The sequence below is a fragment of the Ips typographus genome, linkage group LG2 (genome assembly GCF_016097725.1).
Source record: "Ips typographus isolate SLU linkage group LG2, UJ_Ityp_2.0, whole genome shotgun sequence".
NCBI lineage: Eukaryota > Metazoa > Arthropoda > Insecta > Coleoptera > Curculionidae > Ips > Ips typographus.
In genome coordinates this window covers 6,245,186-6,261,988 of record NC_138423.1, presented here as the reverse complement: position 1 = coordinate 6,261,988, position 16,803 = coordinate 6,245,186, and the positions used below count along the sequence as shown (strand labels likewise).

The 16,803-nt window shown below is 35.1% G+C and overlaps 2 protein-coding genes and 1 long non-coding RNA gene across 3 annotated transcripts in view; 2 read left to right on the top strand and 1 right to left on the bottom strand.

The window, feature by feature from the left end:
* LOC145724722 (uncharacterized) overlaps nt 1-12,672 on the top strand; it is a 17,257-nt gene extending 4,585 nt beyond the window's left edge. The window contains exon 2 of the long non-coding RNA XR_014177067.1: nt 10,863-12,672. This is a non-coding gene — a long non-coding RNA (uncharacterized LOC145724722). The remainder of the gene's footprint in view (nt 1-10,862) is intronic.
* mRpL37 (mitochondrial ribosomal protein L37) lies at nt 383-5,595 on the top strand. Its single transcript, XM_081973118.1, has 5 exons — nt 383-693; nt 745-1,065; nt 4,715-5,001; nt 5,057-5,226; nt 5,279-5,595. Exons 1-5 carry the CDS (start codon nt 512-514, stop codon nt 5,525-5,527), a joined length of 1,209 nt encoding a protein of 402 aa, XP_081829244.1. The 5' UTR covers nt 383-511; the 3' UTR covers nt 5,528-5,595.
* Task7 (TWIK-related acid-sensitive K[+] channel 7) lies at nt 5,509-16,803 on the bottom strand. The gene is made up of 6 exons (XM_081973123.1): nt 16,475-16,803; nt 16,206-16,423; nt 13,372-13,653; nt 13,203-13,321; nt 12,959-13,147; nt 5,509-5,713 (listed from the first exon to the last, which is right to left on the bottom strand). The coding sequence occupies exons 1-6, from the start codon at nt 16,599-16,601 to the stop codon at nt 5,635-5,637; spliced, it is 1,014 nt and encodes a 337-aa protein (XP_081829249.1). The 5' UTR covers nt 16,602-16,803; the 3' UTR covers nt 5,509-5,634.

The window sequence follows — 16,803 nt, the reverse complement described above, 5'->3', positions numbered from 1 at the left end:
ATTTCTCCTGTAATCTTTGAAAGAAAATTCTATTCAGGTAAAATAATTCCAATACTATGAGCTATTATACATTTTGACGTTTGAACGAACCTTCTAAACTGTCACAGGGGCCAAGTTATCAGCTGTCAAATTATGACAAAAAAATTATGATGATCTTCAAAAAAACTTGTTTACTGCTCTATTTCCCGGTCAATATTTGGGTTAATTGTGATTCTTGAAGGATAATTGTGATTAGCTAAAAAAAGCCAAAATTACGAGCTACATTTCGACGTTTAAACGAACCTTCTAGCTGTCATAGTAATCAAGTTAGCACGTGTCAAAGAACGACATCCGTTTTAAAAGGAAAGTTGACACTTGATAGAATGATGTGGCAACCCTGGCGAGTAGTGCTCTGAATGCCGAACGCGATTTAACCTCAATTTACTGTTGTTATGTCAGTAAAGTTTGTTAATTTAATATTTTAATACAAAATTTATAAAAGCTTAAACAACATTTTACTATTTAAATAACAATGCGTCTAACTCGAGTGCTTTTACAACAACATATTGGTTGGCACTTTCAAACACATTGGAATATCCAAAGAAAACGAAAAGTTCAAATATCTCCTGTCCTAAAGGAGCTAGAAAAAAAAGGAGTTGCTATCGAAGATCCTAATAAATTTATAAGAGAAAAAGTGTTCAGAGTACGAGAACGGTAAGCTGTTCCCCAATTTACAGCTCAAAAGAATAATATTTGAACATTTAGGGTTCAAGTGATAAAGAAGCCAAACCCATCACCAACCAATTGGCACGAAACTCCTTTACTAACTTACGAAGATAATAATGTACTTTTGGAAGGTTTGAAACAAGCCAAGATTTTGACCAATACAGTAGAAATACAGTCAGGACTTCCTGAAAAGTATGTAATAGAGGATATAAGCAAGGAGCTGAACAGGCGAGTCAAGAAAGTTATATTAGGGTCTAGTGTATTTGATGCAGAACAACAGAAACTGCCAAAAATCAAAAACTATGCAAGACCTGCTTTTAATTATCCTAGAATTTATGGCATTACACAAGAAAGAGTTTTGTAAGTTGGTATTTTAGTGGAGGGGTAGATTGTCCAGGTTTTTTAGTGTACACACTCAAGCATTTTGAGCAAAATAAAGGAAATTTTGTTCATTATAACAAAATTGACTGAAAATTGAACAGAACTGCTTGTTAGAATTGCTTTTACACTGTTGCAAGCTCTAAAATTGCATAATAAAAGTATCAGTCAATGTGATGTGTCTCTTGCAATTTCAGCTTTTACAACTGTCTAAAATAGTCTAAATTTAATTTACCAAATTTTTAAATTTTAAACCACATTTTAAAGCTGGATTTATAAACTCTGTTATTCCCGTTGCTCGTAATTCGTTGTTCGTGATTGGCGCTGTTCCGAAAATAACACATAGGGATTCGCACGCATACATTTATAAACCTCGGTTATCGCGTTGCTCGTACTTTCCATTGTTGCTGGCCGTTATTCTCTGTTGTTCCCATTTAACCAAATTTTATTTCTGTTGCTGGTGATTCGCGATTCAACCAATGAGAGTGCTTAAAGAGATCAGATGATATTGACATTTCCAACGTCAACACAAAATTATTAAAATATGTCAAATGTCAAATATATCTGACCAATCAGAAACGAACAACTCCAACAACCAGTAACACAATATAAATTGATTAATCTGTTAACACACGAACAACCGGTCCGAGTAACGAACTACGAGTAACGTGGAAACGACGCGAATTACGAGCAACGGGAATAACAAAGTTTATAAATCCAGCTTAAAGGTCACGTGACTAATTTTGACAGGTGTCAACTGACCTTTACAGGGTTGCAAGCTCAAAAAATGAATTATCCAAGTCACATGACATGTATTTTGTAATTTAAGTTTTTACAACTGTCTAAATTTAGTTTATCAATTTTCCAAAGTTTAAACTGCGTTTTGAAGGTCACGTGACTGTTTTTGACAATGTCAACTAGCCTTTACAGTGTTGCAAGCTCAAAAATTGAATTATCCAAGTCACGTGACGTGTATTTTTCAATTTAAGTTTTTACAACTGTCTAAATTTAATTTATTAATTTTCTAAAGTTTCAACTGCATTTTGAAGGTCACGTGACTGTTTTTGACACTGTCAACTAACCTTTACAGTGTTGCAAGCTCAAAAATTGAATTATCCAAGTCACGTGACGTGTATTTTTCAATTTAAGTTTTTACAACTGTCTAAATTTAATTTATTAATTTTTCAAACTTTAAACCGCGTTTTGAAGGTTATGTGACTGTTTTTGACAATGTTAACTGGGTTTTACAGTGTTGCAAGCGCAAAAATTGAATTACCCAAGTCGCATGACGTGTATTTTACAATTTAAGTTTTTACAACTGTCTAAATTTCATTTATCAATTTTCCAAAGTTTTAACTGCGTTTTGACGTTTACGTGACTGTTTTTGACAATGTCAACTGGCCATTACAGTGTTGCAAGCTCAAAAATTGAATTATCCAAGTCACGGGACGGGTATTTTGCAATTTAAGTTTTTACAACTGTCTAAATTTTATTTATCAATTTTCCAAAGTTTAAATTGAGTTTTGATGGTCACGTGACTGTTTTTGACAATGTCAACTGGCCTTTACAGTGTTGCAAGCTCAAAAATTGAATTATCCAAGTCACATGACGTGTATTTTGCAATTTAAGTTTTTACAACTATCTAAATTTAATTTATCAATTTTTCAAAGTTTAAACCGCGTTTTGAAGGTTACGTCACTGTTTTTGACAATGTCAACTGGCCTTTACAGTGTTGCAAGCTCAAAAATTGAATTATCCAAGTCACGTGACGCGTATTTTGCAATTTAAGTTTTTACAACTGTCTAAATTTAATTTATCAATTTTCCAAAGTAAACTGCGTTTTGAATGTCACGTGACTGTTTTTGACACTGTCAATTAGCCTTTACAGTGTTGCAAGCTCAAAAATTGAATTATCCAAGTCACGTGACGTGTATTTTGCAATTTAAGTTTTTACAACTGTCTATATTGAATTTATTAATTTTTCAAAGTTTAAACCGCGTTTTGAAGGTCACGTGACTGTTTTTGACAATGTCAACTGGCCTTAACAGTGTTGCAAGCTCAAAAATTGAATTATCCAAGTCACGTGACGTGTATTTTTTAATTTAAATTTTTACAACTGTCTAAATTTTATTTATTAATTTTCTAAAGTTTAAACTGCGTTTCGAAGGTCACGTGACTGTTTTTGACAATGTCAACTGGCCTTTACAGTGTTGCAAGCTCAAAAAATTGAATTATCCAAGTCACGTGACGTGTATTTTGCAATTTAAGTTTTTACAACTGTCTAAATTTCATTTATCAATTTTCCAAAGTTTAAACCGCGTTTTGAAGGTTACGTGACTGTTTTTGACACTGTCAACTAGCCTTTACAGTGTTGCAAGCTCAAAAATTGAATTATCCAAGTCACGTGACGTGTATTTTTCAATTTAAATTTTTACAAATGTCTAAATTTAATTTATCAATTTTCCAAAGTTTCAACTGCATTCTGAAGGTCACGTGACTGTTTTTGACAATGTCAACTGGCCTTAACAGTGTTGCAAGCTCAAAAATTGAATTATCCAAGTCACGTGACGTGTATTTTGTAATTTAAGTTTTTACAACTGTCTAAATTTAATTTATTAATTTTTCAAAGTTTAAACCGCGTTTTGAAGGTTACGTCACTGTTTTTGACAATGTCAACTGGCCTTTACAGTGTTGCAAGCTCAAAAATTGAATTATCCAAGTCACGTGACGCGTATTTTGTAATTTAAGTTTTTACAACGGTCTAAATTGAATTTATCAATTTTCCAAAGTTTAAACTGCGTTTTGAAAGTCACGTGACTGTTTTTGACAATGTCAACTGGCCTTTACAGTGTTGCAAGTTAAAAAATTGAATTGTCCAAGTCACGGGACGGGTATTTTGCAATTTAAGTTTTTACAACTGTCTACATTTTATTTATCAATTTTCCAAAGTTTAAATTGAGTTTTGATGGTCACGTGACTGTTTTTGACAATGTCAACTGGCCTTTACAGTGTTGCAAGCTCAAAAATTGAATTATCCAAGTCACGGGACGGGTATTTTGCAATTTAAGTTTTTACAACTGTCTAAATTTAATTTATCAATTTTCCAAAGTTTCAACTGCATTTTAAAGTTCACGTGACTGTTTTTGACAATGTCAACTGGCCTTTACAGTGTTACAAGCTAAAAAATTGAATTATCGAGTCATGTGACGTAGTTAATTATAACCTAACCTCTGTCTAAATTTAAATTACTTAATTTTAACTTTAATTTAAACTTGACATTTATTGTTTCTGAGTTGGAAACCAGTCAGGAATTGCCTCTGCGAACAGACTGATTAATCCTTATGACATTTTGACATTAGTCAAAGTCATGTACAAAAATTTAATTTCAAGGGTGTAATTGCAGAGGCTTGATCCAAAAAAAAAAATTTTGATATAGGTTATGATATGGAGTATGTTCTGAAGATTTATAGTAGTATTTTTAAAGACAAATTGTTTGTCAAGTTAACTAGTTAAAGCATTATCACTATGAGGCATTTTGTATGCAAAAAGGCATTTTGGTGTACAAAAAATGATCGGCTGCCTACCCCTCGTGTTTTAGATCTAAATTGTGGTTAACAGAAATAATTTGTAGCAAATTATTGATCAGCAAGCTGTTAAATCAAATTGAAACCTCAGTGGACCATAGTTTAGTCAAGCAACGTTACTTGGCTGATAATTTATATTTTCAATTTCCTTTGCAACACAATGAAGATCTTGTTCAATTTCAATTGTTGGGAGATTCAGTGTTGCTATCTGAAAAGCCGCTGAGCCCTATAACAAGTAGTAATGGAAATGAAACAGCATTGCCCGATATTTATCCAATAAACCCCACATTGACTTTAAATAAAACTAATAAGTACACAATAGAAAACTTATATCGTAAGTTTGACATTGTTTTGTACAGATGGGTTTAACAATTTCACGTTCTTTGCAGCAGTTAACAGGCAATTGCCGAAATGCCATCCGCACACTCTTTTTATAAATTTCAACACTGAATTTGTAAAAAATCTTTTTGAGGAAAAAGTCACTTTGCAGCAAATTTATGGCAGAACTTTGATGAAAGCTTTCACAGTGGCTGCGTCATATGCCCGAGCACAGTTTGGGGTATATAACTTCTATACCACATTCACAATTGTTATTTAATTAATTATTGTAGGAAGATGTAAAGAAACTGCCTACACCTGTCACATTACAAGCAGTTCAAACTGATGGCAAGCAGTTTTTTTTTGGCGTTCTACAGCTAAACACTTTAGATGTCACTAGTTCTGAATTAAGGAATATTTGGTACCAAACCTCTCCATTGTCGTTATTTGATAAATGCGGTTATGAGCTGGGAAAACCAGTCTTGGAGGGATACAACAGGAGTGTGGTAAATCATTTAGTGACTTTTTATCAAAACACATAAATTAAGTTTATTAAGCAGAAAAGTTTTGGTGTAAACATTTTTATTAATAAATTTTATGGTTAATCCTATTGGATTGATGAGCTTCGTTGATTTGTTGGAGACTTTTGTCACACTGATGCCCTCTTTGTTGTTAGAGTGACATTCAATAAGGTGTTGGAGGGGCGATAGCAAGTGTCCAATAGTAACCTAAAATGTATTTTTGACATTTTTTTAGCATATAAACTGCTCGTCAAAAAGAATGGGACAGCAAAATTTTTGCTCTTTTTTGAGCGGCTGCTTCTTCAAATTGGTTTACTTGATTCTAATAATTTTTTTGAGGATTAAAAGGTATTTTCTTCATCTTTCTTTTGACCTAAATGATCTTTTTGAAAGGTGCCACGGATCCGAGTATACAGGGTGTGACTGAGGTGTAGTCAAAAAATGAAAAATTCGGTCTAACGCCATTTTCTCGCAAAAAAAATTTTTACGTTTTACAATAGCCTTAATCGAGTCTCGCGGTCAATATCTCTAAACGTTTTCGCTAGTTTGGCGATTAAAGGCCGTTTACAAAATTTATTGCAAAATTTTTGAAATGTGGTTACTTTTGATTCTCTTGTTTAAAATTAAACAATTTCTTTAGATCTTTTGTGGAAGAAGAGCGGGATTAGCAAGTTTACACTTAAAACTACCCAATTTAAGTAAAAAACATACACTGCGGGATACAGGGTGACCCCAAAAAAATTTGAAAAGAAAATCATATGTTTTACCATAAATCTTAGCATGTTCAGTCATTTTAATGGAAAATAATGATATTGGATAGAGAAGCACACTATTTGTTTAGTAATCCAATTTATATCTCTAGACGTTTTAGCCAGTTTGGCGATTAAGGGGCGTTTACGATATTTACTAATTAAAAAAAAAAAATGGTTCTTTTTAATTCTCTTGTTTTAAATTCGAAAGTATTGAATTTAATACAAGATTAGCAAAATTACATTTCAATTCACCCATTTTAGGTGAACATTTATAAACCGCGAACCTTTATAAACAGAGTGGGTTAAAAAATCATACAAAAGATAAATCCAATGTTTTACCATACAAATAAAACATGTATCTTTATTCGGTAAATTTAATCGAAAATAATGGTTTTTTATTTAAAAAAAAACAAGTCCACAACATTCATATCCGATGACTTTGCGGGCTTCAAACCCATTTGTTCTTAATACCTTGTCGGTCCCCAGTAGTTTGTTGCAACTCCGCAACCCTTCTTGGCATGCTATCCACCAACTTTGCGATAAAATTTTGGGGAATCGCCTCCCATTCAACCGTCACCATTTCTGCCAACTCAGTCAAATTTTGAAATTCATGCTCTGAGCCATTTATTCTCAATTTCATTCTACTCCATACGTGCTCTATTACGTTCAAATCCGGTAACCTTGCAGGCCACTCCATTCGTTCGATGTTGTTCTCTCTCAAAATTTCTTGTACGATTCTGGCTCGATGTGGACGAGCATTGTCATCAATTAAGATAAAACCGTTCCCAAAGTTTCGAGAAAAGGGAACAACGATATCACGTATACACATATCCCTGTACCTCTGCGCATTCATACTATCCTCAATCAAAATGACTAAATCTGTTCTTCCATTCCTCATAATCCCGCCTCAAACTGTAATTCCACCTCCCCCAAAAGCAACCCTAGCATCCATGCATTCTTCCATATATCGTTCATTTCTTTCTCTCCATACCAATAATCGCCCGTCAGATTCATACAAATTGAACTCTGTATGAATGCAGTTTATAAGTTTTTACTTAAATTGGGTAGTTTTAAGTGTAATTTTTCTAATCTCGTATTTCATCCGAAAAAGATCTAAAGAAATAAATTGTTAAATTTAAAACAAGGGAATTAAAAATAACCACATTTAGAAAAAAATCAATAAATATTGTAAACGGCCCTTAATCGCCAAACTGGCAAACACGTCTAGAGATATGAATTGGATTACTAAACAAATAGTGTGCTTCTCTATCCAATATCATTATTTTCCATTAAAATGACTGAACATGCTAAGATTTATGGTAAAACATATGATTTTCTTTTCAAATTTTTTTTTGGGTCACCCTGTATTCGAAGTGTATGTTTTTTACTTAAATTGGGTAGTTTTAAGTGTAAACTTGCTAATCCCGCTCTTCTTCCACAAAAGATCTAAAGAAATTGTTTAATTTTAAACAAGAGAATCAAAAGTAACCACATTTAAAAAATTTTGTAATAAATTTTGTAAACGGCTTTTAATCGCCAAACTGGCGAAAACGTTTAGAGATATTGACCGCAAGACTCGATTAAGGCTATTGTAAAACGTAAAAAAAATTTTTGCGAGAAATGGCGTTAGACCGAATTTTTCATTTTTTGACTACACCTCAGTCACACCCTGTATACTCGAATCCGTGGCACCTTTCAAAAAGATCATTTAGGTCAAAAGAAAGAAGAAGAAAATACCTTTTAATCCTCAAAAAATTTAATAGAATCAAGTAAATCAATTTGAAGAAGCAGCCGCTCAAAAAAGAGCAAAAATTTTGCTGTCCCATTCTTTTTGACGAGCAGTTTAGTTGATTTTTGGTATTTTTTTGGGCTTGATTTATTGACTTGGCTGGGTAAATTTTTCATAAACCTCCCTCATTAATCTTGTAAGTGACTGCACCAAAACAAAGTTATGTAATAGTTTGAACTGAAACTTTGAAAATTCACCGCAAATTCAGCTTTTATGTTAGAAGCTTCATTTTTTACACAATATAGCCCAAAGTGTTTAGGATATTGTATAAAATTTTCATAAATCTCCTTCATTAAGCCTGGCGGCATCAAAAAAGTTATATTTTCAAGTAGTCCCCAATTAACCAATAATTTTCTTCTACCTACTGAAGTATTGTTTTAAGACAATCGAAGGGGTAACTAATATCGAAATCGTATTGCAAAATTGATGTAAATTTCTGCGATTATTTCCTTCCTATCAATTTTGACCAATCGCTATCAAGAATTAGTATAACAAATGTAAATTTTAAGTGGAAAAATCACTTGACAACTGTCAACTTAGCTGTCAGCAGTTTTTCCGGAAAAAAAAATCAAAAAAATTTCACACTCCTCACAGCAACATAAAGAATAGTGTTACCCTTTCTAGCTTGAAAGTTATTGTTCTTATTAATTATTGTTCTTATTGTTTTAATTAAAATAAAATGTTTATTTAACTCAGGAAATAATCTTACCAAATATCCCTCGTGCATCTAATTTTTCCTGTGGAAAAATTGGAATACTCGTTTCTAAGTAGTTTGTTTTAACAAATAGCATGAGCGAGAGTGGTTTTAAAAATCATCCGAGTCGAAGACGAGGATTTAAAATTACTTAGAAACTCGTTTTTCCGAATTTTTCCGGAAAAATTAAATGCACTAGGAATATTACCCCCGAAAGTTTACCTGTCATATGTCAAATGACAAATTTATTGGCAAATATCTCGGAAACGGTAAGAGATAGCAATGTGACTTTTCAGCGGCTTCTGCTATACTTTCAAGTGGTTTCTACCATTTTTAACAGGGTTCTGGCACTTTTAAGTGCCTTCTGATAGTTTTAAGCGTCTTCTGACACTGTCAAGTGGCTTCTGGCAATTTGACATGACTTATTACAGGCCTCTGGCAGTTTTAATTGTTTTCTGTCACTTTTAAGTGGTTTCTGGAATTTTTTCGTGGCTTCTACTTTGACCATTTCGAAGTGACGGTTCAGAGACTTCTGCCACTCTGAACTTTGAGCCACTTTGGCACTTTCCAGTGACGTTTCAGATTTTTCTGGTACTTTCAAGTGTCTTTTTAGATGCTTGTTGCACTTTCAAGCGGCTTCTTGCACTTTTAAGTGGCTTCTAGGATTTTCAAGGGACGTCCCAGAGGTATTTGTAGCTTTGAAGTTGTTTCTGACACCTTCAAGTGGCTTCTGGCAATTTAAAATAACGTTTTAAAGGCTTCTGGCACTTTTAATTGTCTGCTGGCACTTTCAAGTGGCTTCTGGAATTTGTTCTTGGATTCTACCATTTTCAAGTAACATTTCAGAGACTTCTGCCACTTTCAAGTGGTTTCTGGCACTTTCCAGTGACGTTTCAGATTTTTCTGGTACTTTCAAGTGTAGTATTTGTAGCTGTGAAGTGGTTTCTGACACCTTCAAGTGGCTTCTTGCAATTTAAAATGACGTTTTAAAGGCTTCTGGCAGTTTTATTTGCCTTCTGACACTATCCAGTGTTCTGGAATTTTTTTCGTGACTTCTACCATTTCCAAGTGACGTTTCAAACACTTCTGCCACTTTGAAGTGGTTTCTGGCACTTTCCAGTGACTTTTTAGAGGCTCCTGGCACTTTTAAGCGGCTTCTTACAATTTTAAGTGGCATCTAGCACTTTCAAGTGATCTCCCAGACGTAGTTGTAACTTTTTTTTTTTTTTTTTTTTTGCTCTGTTTAATGGCGTCACCAACTAGGGTATTTTGCCAGCTCGATACGAAAGAGGCTCAGATAGTCGGGCTTGTGCCCCTGAGCCCCAGATAACTACTAAAAGTCCTAAAAAATCGCTTAAAGGCACGATCCGAGCAAAAGATGTAGTCCTTCCTCGTGGAAACTATAACCGTCACTGTCACATCCACGTGGTCAGCGTGGTCTTCTCCTAGGTTTTCACCCTTTCCGCCTTTTGGAAGTGCACCGCACAAGACAATTCCCCGTAGACTTTTAGGAATCGACGTTTCCACTTAGAGCTCCCACCGTCTCCACTCGACCGGCTGCGGAGTTCGGTCGTCAATTTCTCTGAGCACCGTTTCAAGAAACGTGGTTTCTTAGCGACAAAAAAATGGCACCCACGAAACAGACGTGCGATACGTTTCAAGTTGAAAACCGGACTACGAGTTGTAACTTTGAATTGGATTCTGACACCTTCAAGTGGCTTCTAACAATATCAAGTGGCTTCTGGCAATGTAAAATGACGTTTTAAAGGCTTCTGGCACTTTTAATTGTCTGCTGGCACTTTCAAGTGGCTTCTGGAATTTGTTCTTGGATTCTACCATTTTCAAGTAACATTTCAGAGACTTCTGCCACTTTCAAGTGGTTTCTGGCACTTTCCAGTGACGTTTCAGATTTTTCTGGTACTTTCAAGCGTCTTTTTAGAGGCTTCCGGCACTTTTAAGCAGCTTCTTAAAATTTTAAGTGGCTTCTAGCTCTCTCAAGTGATCTCCCAGGCGTATTTGTAGCTGTGAAGTGGTTTCTGACACCTTCAAGTGGCTTCTCGCAATTTAAAATGACGTTTTAAAGGCTTCTGGCAGTTTTATTTGTCTTCTGACACTTTCAAGTGTTCTGGAATTTTTTCGTGGCTTCTACTTCGACCATTTCTAAGTGACGTTTCAGAGACTTCTGCCACTTTGAAGTGGTTTCTGGCACTGTCCAGTGACCTTTCAGATTCTTCTGGTACTTTCAAGTGACTTTTTAGAGGCTTCTTGCACTTCGAAGTGGCTTCTAGCACTTTCAAGCGACTTTTGACACCTTCAAATAGCTGCTGGCAGTATTATGCGTTTTTTGATACTTTCAAGTGGCTTCTACCACGTTCAAGATTCAAGTGACGTATCGAGAGCTTCTGGCACTTTTCAGATTCTTCTGGTACTTTTAAGTGACCTTTCAAATGGTTTCTGGCAATTTTAAGTAACGTTTTAGCAGCTTCAGGCAGTTTTAAGCGGCTTGTGGCACTTTTCACTGCCTTCTGACACTTTCAAGTGACATTTCAGAGGCTTCTGCCACTTTAAAAGCTTATGGCATTTTACAGTACCATTTCAAGTTCTTTCAAGTGGCTCGTCAGAAGCATCTGGCACTTTGAAGTGGCTTCTAGCACTTTGAAGTAAAGTCGTAGCGGTATTTGTCACTTTGAAGGGGTTTCTGATACGCTGAAGTAACATTTTAGGGGCATCTGACAGTTTCAGGAGTCTTCTGACACTCAAGTGATATTTCAGGGGTTTTTGAAATTTTTAAGTGACTTTTCAGAGGCTTCTGACACTTTCAAGTGGCTTCTGGCAGTTTGAAGTGACGTTTTAAGAGCTTCAGACAGTTTTAAGTGGTTTCTGACACTTAGCGGCTTCGTATTTATCACTTTGAAGTGGTTTATGGCACCTTCAAGTGGTTTCTGACCTGTTTAGGTGTCGTTTTAGGGGCTTTGAGTAGTTTCAAGCTTCTTCGGGCACGTTCCAGTGACTTACATCACTTTCAAGTGGTTCATCATCATCAGATGCTTTTTGCCACTTTGAAGTGACTTCTGGCACTTTTCAGTGACGTGTTTTAGATTCTTATGGTACTTTCTGCGGCTTGTAGCATTTTTAACTGGTTTATGTATGGTAAATGTAAATCGACACAAGTTTTTCGATGCCACTAGATTTGCGTGATAAAAATGCAACTTTTTTCTTTCTTAACATTTTTTTTTTCATTTGACGCATATCTTGTAGTACGCAGTTGATCGGATCCAAACTAATCGAAACTCGATTTTCTACCAAATTTTCGTGCACCTTTCTGTTTTATCCCTAATAACTCAGTTTGTTGAAATATTTACTACAGACACAGAGGAGAATTGTAAATAACCAATGAATGGGGCTATCTACCGGCGATGAAAACGCATCGCTATGTATTACCGTTTGGCCGCTAGAGGGCGTCAAATTTGACTTATAAAACCATATTGTCAGGGACAATCTACAACTGTCAAAAGTGTGATTGTTATCAAAAACAAAAACGTCCCGAGATATGAATCTAAACAACACTTTCCTATGTTAGAATAAAAAAAAACTTGCTTAAGTGGGGACTATTTGAAAATTCCACTTTTTTGCTAGCACATTTTTACCACCTTGTATGGTGGACTCAATTATAATGGATTAAAGTCAAAGTTTTTCCAGTCAGCCAAAAGCCAATATATCAAGCTCTACGATAGACCAAACCACATCAAAATCTGATGTTTCGTTTCGAAAAGTTCATTTTATCATGAAAAAATGTCTTAAATAAAAGTTAGTCAAGTCACAGGGCCAATAAAATGACATTTCAGTTTTTTGACATTGACTACTGATTAAGATCAGAGACAGGATGACTTACCATACTGTTTTGTACTTATTTCATAGAAAACATTAACATTGTCATAACAATTAATTTAAACTTTACTAATTGCCTTAGATCTACTGATCTAGCCGGTCTGACAAAAGTGTTTTGATTTGTTAAAGACAGTCACATTGTGAGCAGTCTACTTCCTGTTTGCTTAGTTAAATCAGATGTTAAAATGTTTTGAAAACTGAATTAGGTTAAAAAAACTGCAACGCCATTTTCTTTTCCCTTCGACACTGGCCCACTTCTATTTGAAATATTTTTTGTAAATTTAAATGGACTACCTTGTATATTTGAATTTTGAAAGATATTACATTACCTTTCATTGTCAGTGTGACTGAGTCCCAGGCAATTACACGAACATACAGACGTCTGATCAAAATCGTCATCATAATTATGCCCTGGTAAAACCTTTCCATTCACATTCAGCATTTCTCCGTCCAGAGCGAAAACGTGATGCGAACAGGAATGTAGATCTTGTTCATCCTTCCGGCTCTCTTCTGGTCCTCTAAAATATTTCCTTATTTTAGTCGAATGAATATGGTTTTGCCTAAAACACTTACATTGTCATGAATTTGAGGACTAGTAAGTTAATACTGGCAGCAACTACGGCCAATCCAAACAAGATAAAAACTAAACTCAGCGTAACATATCCCGGTTTGTTGATTAAAGCGTTATCGTTCTGAAATTTAATATTAGCGACAACTGACTATTAACTTATGACTAATTTACTTGCAAAGCCACATAATCACCAAAACCTATAGTAGTCAAAGTGACGAAACAGTAATAGAAACTGTCAAAGTAAGTCCATCCTTCGTATCTGGAAAAAACTGCCGCCCCAGTAGTAATGATGATGGTGGACAGCATGCCAGTGGCGAACATCAAGTTCATTTCAGTGGCTTCCACTTTTTCGCATTTTAAATATTTTTTTATGTGTTTGATTATAATTGATGCTGCTTTGTTGAGACGTTCACCGATACTTTGAAACATGATCAAACCCAAAGGAATTCCAATCTGAAATTTTGACAAGAAATTAACGAATGTTTACTTTTAAGTGTGTACTTAAACGTCACTGTTTGCTCAAACTATGAAATCTTATGGAGGAAAATAAAAAAATGCCAAAATTGTACTTTTTGCAAAAATGAAATTTTCTAAATTTTGTATTTGAGCTCTTATAGATTTCACTAGAAGACTAAATTTTTAAAAGAAACGAAAGGGGGGACAGATTAGTACAGTTATGTCAAGAACAAGACATGGTGATAACAAACACATATTTTGAACTGCCGAATAGGAGGCTTTATACCTGGAAATCACCCGCCGATAACGCCAACCACAGAGTTAGGAATCAAATTGATTATATCTTGATTAATAAACGTTATCGGAATTCCATAAAATCGGCAAAAACATATACTGGAGCAGACGCAGCAACAGACCATAATCCAGTAATAGTCAAGATCAGAATACGATTAAAAAAGCCAAAACCCCAGCAAAACAAAAATCAGTTACGAAATTTAACCTTTAAAACCCAATAATGAGAGATCAGTTGACCACGAATATTAACACTGAACTAAGTAAGGTCAAAGCTGAACCGAATGAAGATCCAAACATAATATGGGATACCATCAAAACCACAATAACGACTTCAACAAAAGAGCTACTGCAAACAGAGAATACTAACCACAAACAAAAACCATGGATGACTCGCGAAATTTTAAGACTAATGGAGGAAAGACGATAAGAGATAAGGAAAAGAATACGTGAAGCCAAAGAGAAATTGTACGGAGAAAAATGTACAGAAATAGAAGATTTAATAACAAAACACGACGATCTTAATCTGCATAAAAAAATTAAGGAACTAGCTGGTATAAAAAGATCAAACCAAAGTAATATTTTGCTAGACAGAGACGGCAAAATAATCCCAGACACTGAAGGCAAACTAGCGAGATGGAAAGAGTATATACAAGAATTATTCGACGATGACAGGCAACAAGAAATGGTGGAAGAAGACATAGAAAGAGAGTTAGGTCCAACAATAACAAAGGAGAGGTAATGCACGCAATTAAAATGGCAAAATCTAATAAATCTCCAGGACCCGACGAAATTCCAGCAGAAATAATCAAATTAATAACAGAAGATCAAATAGGCATATTTGTGGAGCTATATAACACAATATACAATACAGGAATAATTCCCCGTGAATGGCTTAGATCAACCTTCATTACATTGCCAAAAAAGATTAAAGCAAAAGAGTGCAGCGACCACCGAACCATCAGTCTAATGAGCCACGCTCTCAAAATATTCCTAAAGATAATACATCAGAGAATTTTTCGGAAATTAGAACAAGATATTAGCGAAACCCAATTTGGCTTTAGAAATGCAATAGGAACAAGAGAAGCCTTGTTTGCCTTTAATGTGTTGACTTAAAGATGCATGGACGTCAATCAACCGATGTATGTCTGTTTTCTGGACTACAACAAAGCATTTGATAAAGTCCGCCATAACCTCCTTATTCAATTGCTTAAAACTAAAAACATAGACATGAAAGATATTAGAATAATAAATAATTTATACTATAACCAGACGGCTAATATCAGTGTAGATAAGGAACTCTCAGAGGAAATAATAATACGACGCGGTGTAAGACAGGGGTGCGTACTGTCGCCGCTGTTGTTCAATCTTTATTCGGAGGAAATCATTCAGAGAGCACTGGAAGAAACAACAACGGGAATAAAGGTCAATGGAATACCCATTAACAATATCCGGTATGCAGACGACACCATACTTATTGCCGAAACAATAGGAGGGTTACAGAGCTTGGTTGATCAAGTAGTGAAGAGCAGTGAGTAAGGAGGACTTACCTTAAATATCAAAAAGACCAAATTCATGATCATTACAAAGTCAGCTCAACAACAGGAAAACCTATGGATCAACGGAGAACCAATAGAGAAAGTTAGCAAATAAAAATACTTAGGAACAACGGTTAATGAAGATAATGAGTACACCGAAGAAATTAAAGCAAGAATTGGACAGGCCAGAACCATATACAACAAAATGAGGAATGTGTTATGCAGTAGAGATCTTAATCTACACCTTAGAGTCAGAATATTGAGATGCTATGTTTTCTCGGTGTTGCTGTACGGGATGGAATCCTGGACGTTAAAGAAAGAGATAATAAGTTGGGTGGACATGGTAACAAACGAGGAGGTACTGGGAAGAATGAGAAAAGAAAAGGAAATATTAAACACAATTAAAATAAGGAAGCTGCAATATCTGGGCCATGTGATGAGGGGAGATAAATATGTATTGTTGCAGAACATTATGCAGGGAAAGATACAGGGGAAAAGAAGCAGAGGAAGAAGACGTATCTCTTGGTTGAATAACCTGAGAGGATGGTATAACTGTAGTTCCACTGAGTTGTTTAGAGCTGCAGCATCGAAAGTGAGGATAGCCATGATGATTGCCAACCTTCTGAGAGGAGATGGCGGCACTTAAAGAAGAATAAGAAGAAGATTTCACTAAAGTTCAAAGTGGTAACAGTAAAATCTACTAATATGCAGTTAACATACCATAGCATAGGCCATACAAAAAGCTTTTCCTCCGGAAGTAACTGGTGTAGAATGACCATATCCAATCATAGCCAAAACCACAGTGGCAAAGTAAAAAGAACCAGCAAATTTCCATTGCGGTCCGGCTTTATGCGGTTTGTACTCGATTATCATCAGTTCAATCATCTTGTAATCCTCTTCGGTTATGTTGTATTTGGCTTTTAACGTATTCGCCGACACTACAATCGGTTGGTTGGAAATAATGTCCTTAAGACATTAAAAATACGTGCCTTTTAATAATTGATCACGTTTTTCTTCCTCTTTGGACTCTAACGCGTCGAATACAGCTGCACCAATTAATAAATAGGTAAACGTCGTTACCACTAGAGATAACGTTCTCACATTTTGGCGTTTCATTATTTTATAGAGTAGGAGTAAAATAAAATGAGAGTAGTATAGGCTGCATTGAAGCTGAGGTTACAATTGAGGGGAGTTGGAAAATCGATATTTTAAGATCAGATGCGGCACAAGCGCGCAGTTTCTGGACCCCAAATTACTCCAGTTTTTTTAAATTAATATTGCTTTTATTTTTTAAAAGTTGGTAGTGTGTTACTTAATT

Coding starts and splice junctions, on each gene's coding strand:
- mRpL37 (XM_081973118.1), top strand. CDS start 512: ATGCGTCTAACTCGAGTGCTTTTACAACAACATATTGGTTGGCACTTT. Junction 694..744: donor GTGTTCAGAGTACGAGAACG/GTAAGCTGTTCC, acceptor TTGAACATTTAG/GGTTCAAGTGATAAAGAAGC. Junction 5,227..5,278: donor ATGCCCGAGCACAGTTTGGG/GTATATAACTTC, acceptor TAATTATTGTAG/GAAGATGTAAAGAAACTGCC.
- Task7 (XM_081973123.1), bottom strand. CDS start 16,601: ATGAAACGCCAAAATGTGAGAACGTTATCTCTAGTGGTAACGACGTTT. Junction 13,654..16,205: donor TTTGTATGGCCTATGCTATG/GTATGTTAACTG, acceptor TCAAAATTTCAG/ATTGGAATTCCTTTGGGTTT. Junction 13,322..13,371: donor GTGATTATGTGGCTTTGCAA/GTAAATTAGTCA, acceptor ATTAAATTTCAG/AACGATAACGCTTTAATCAA.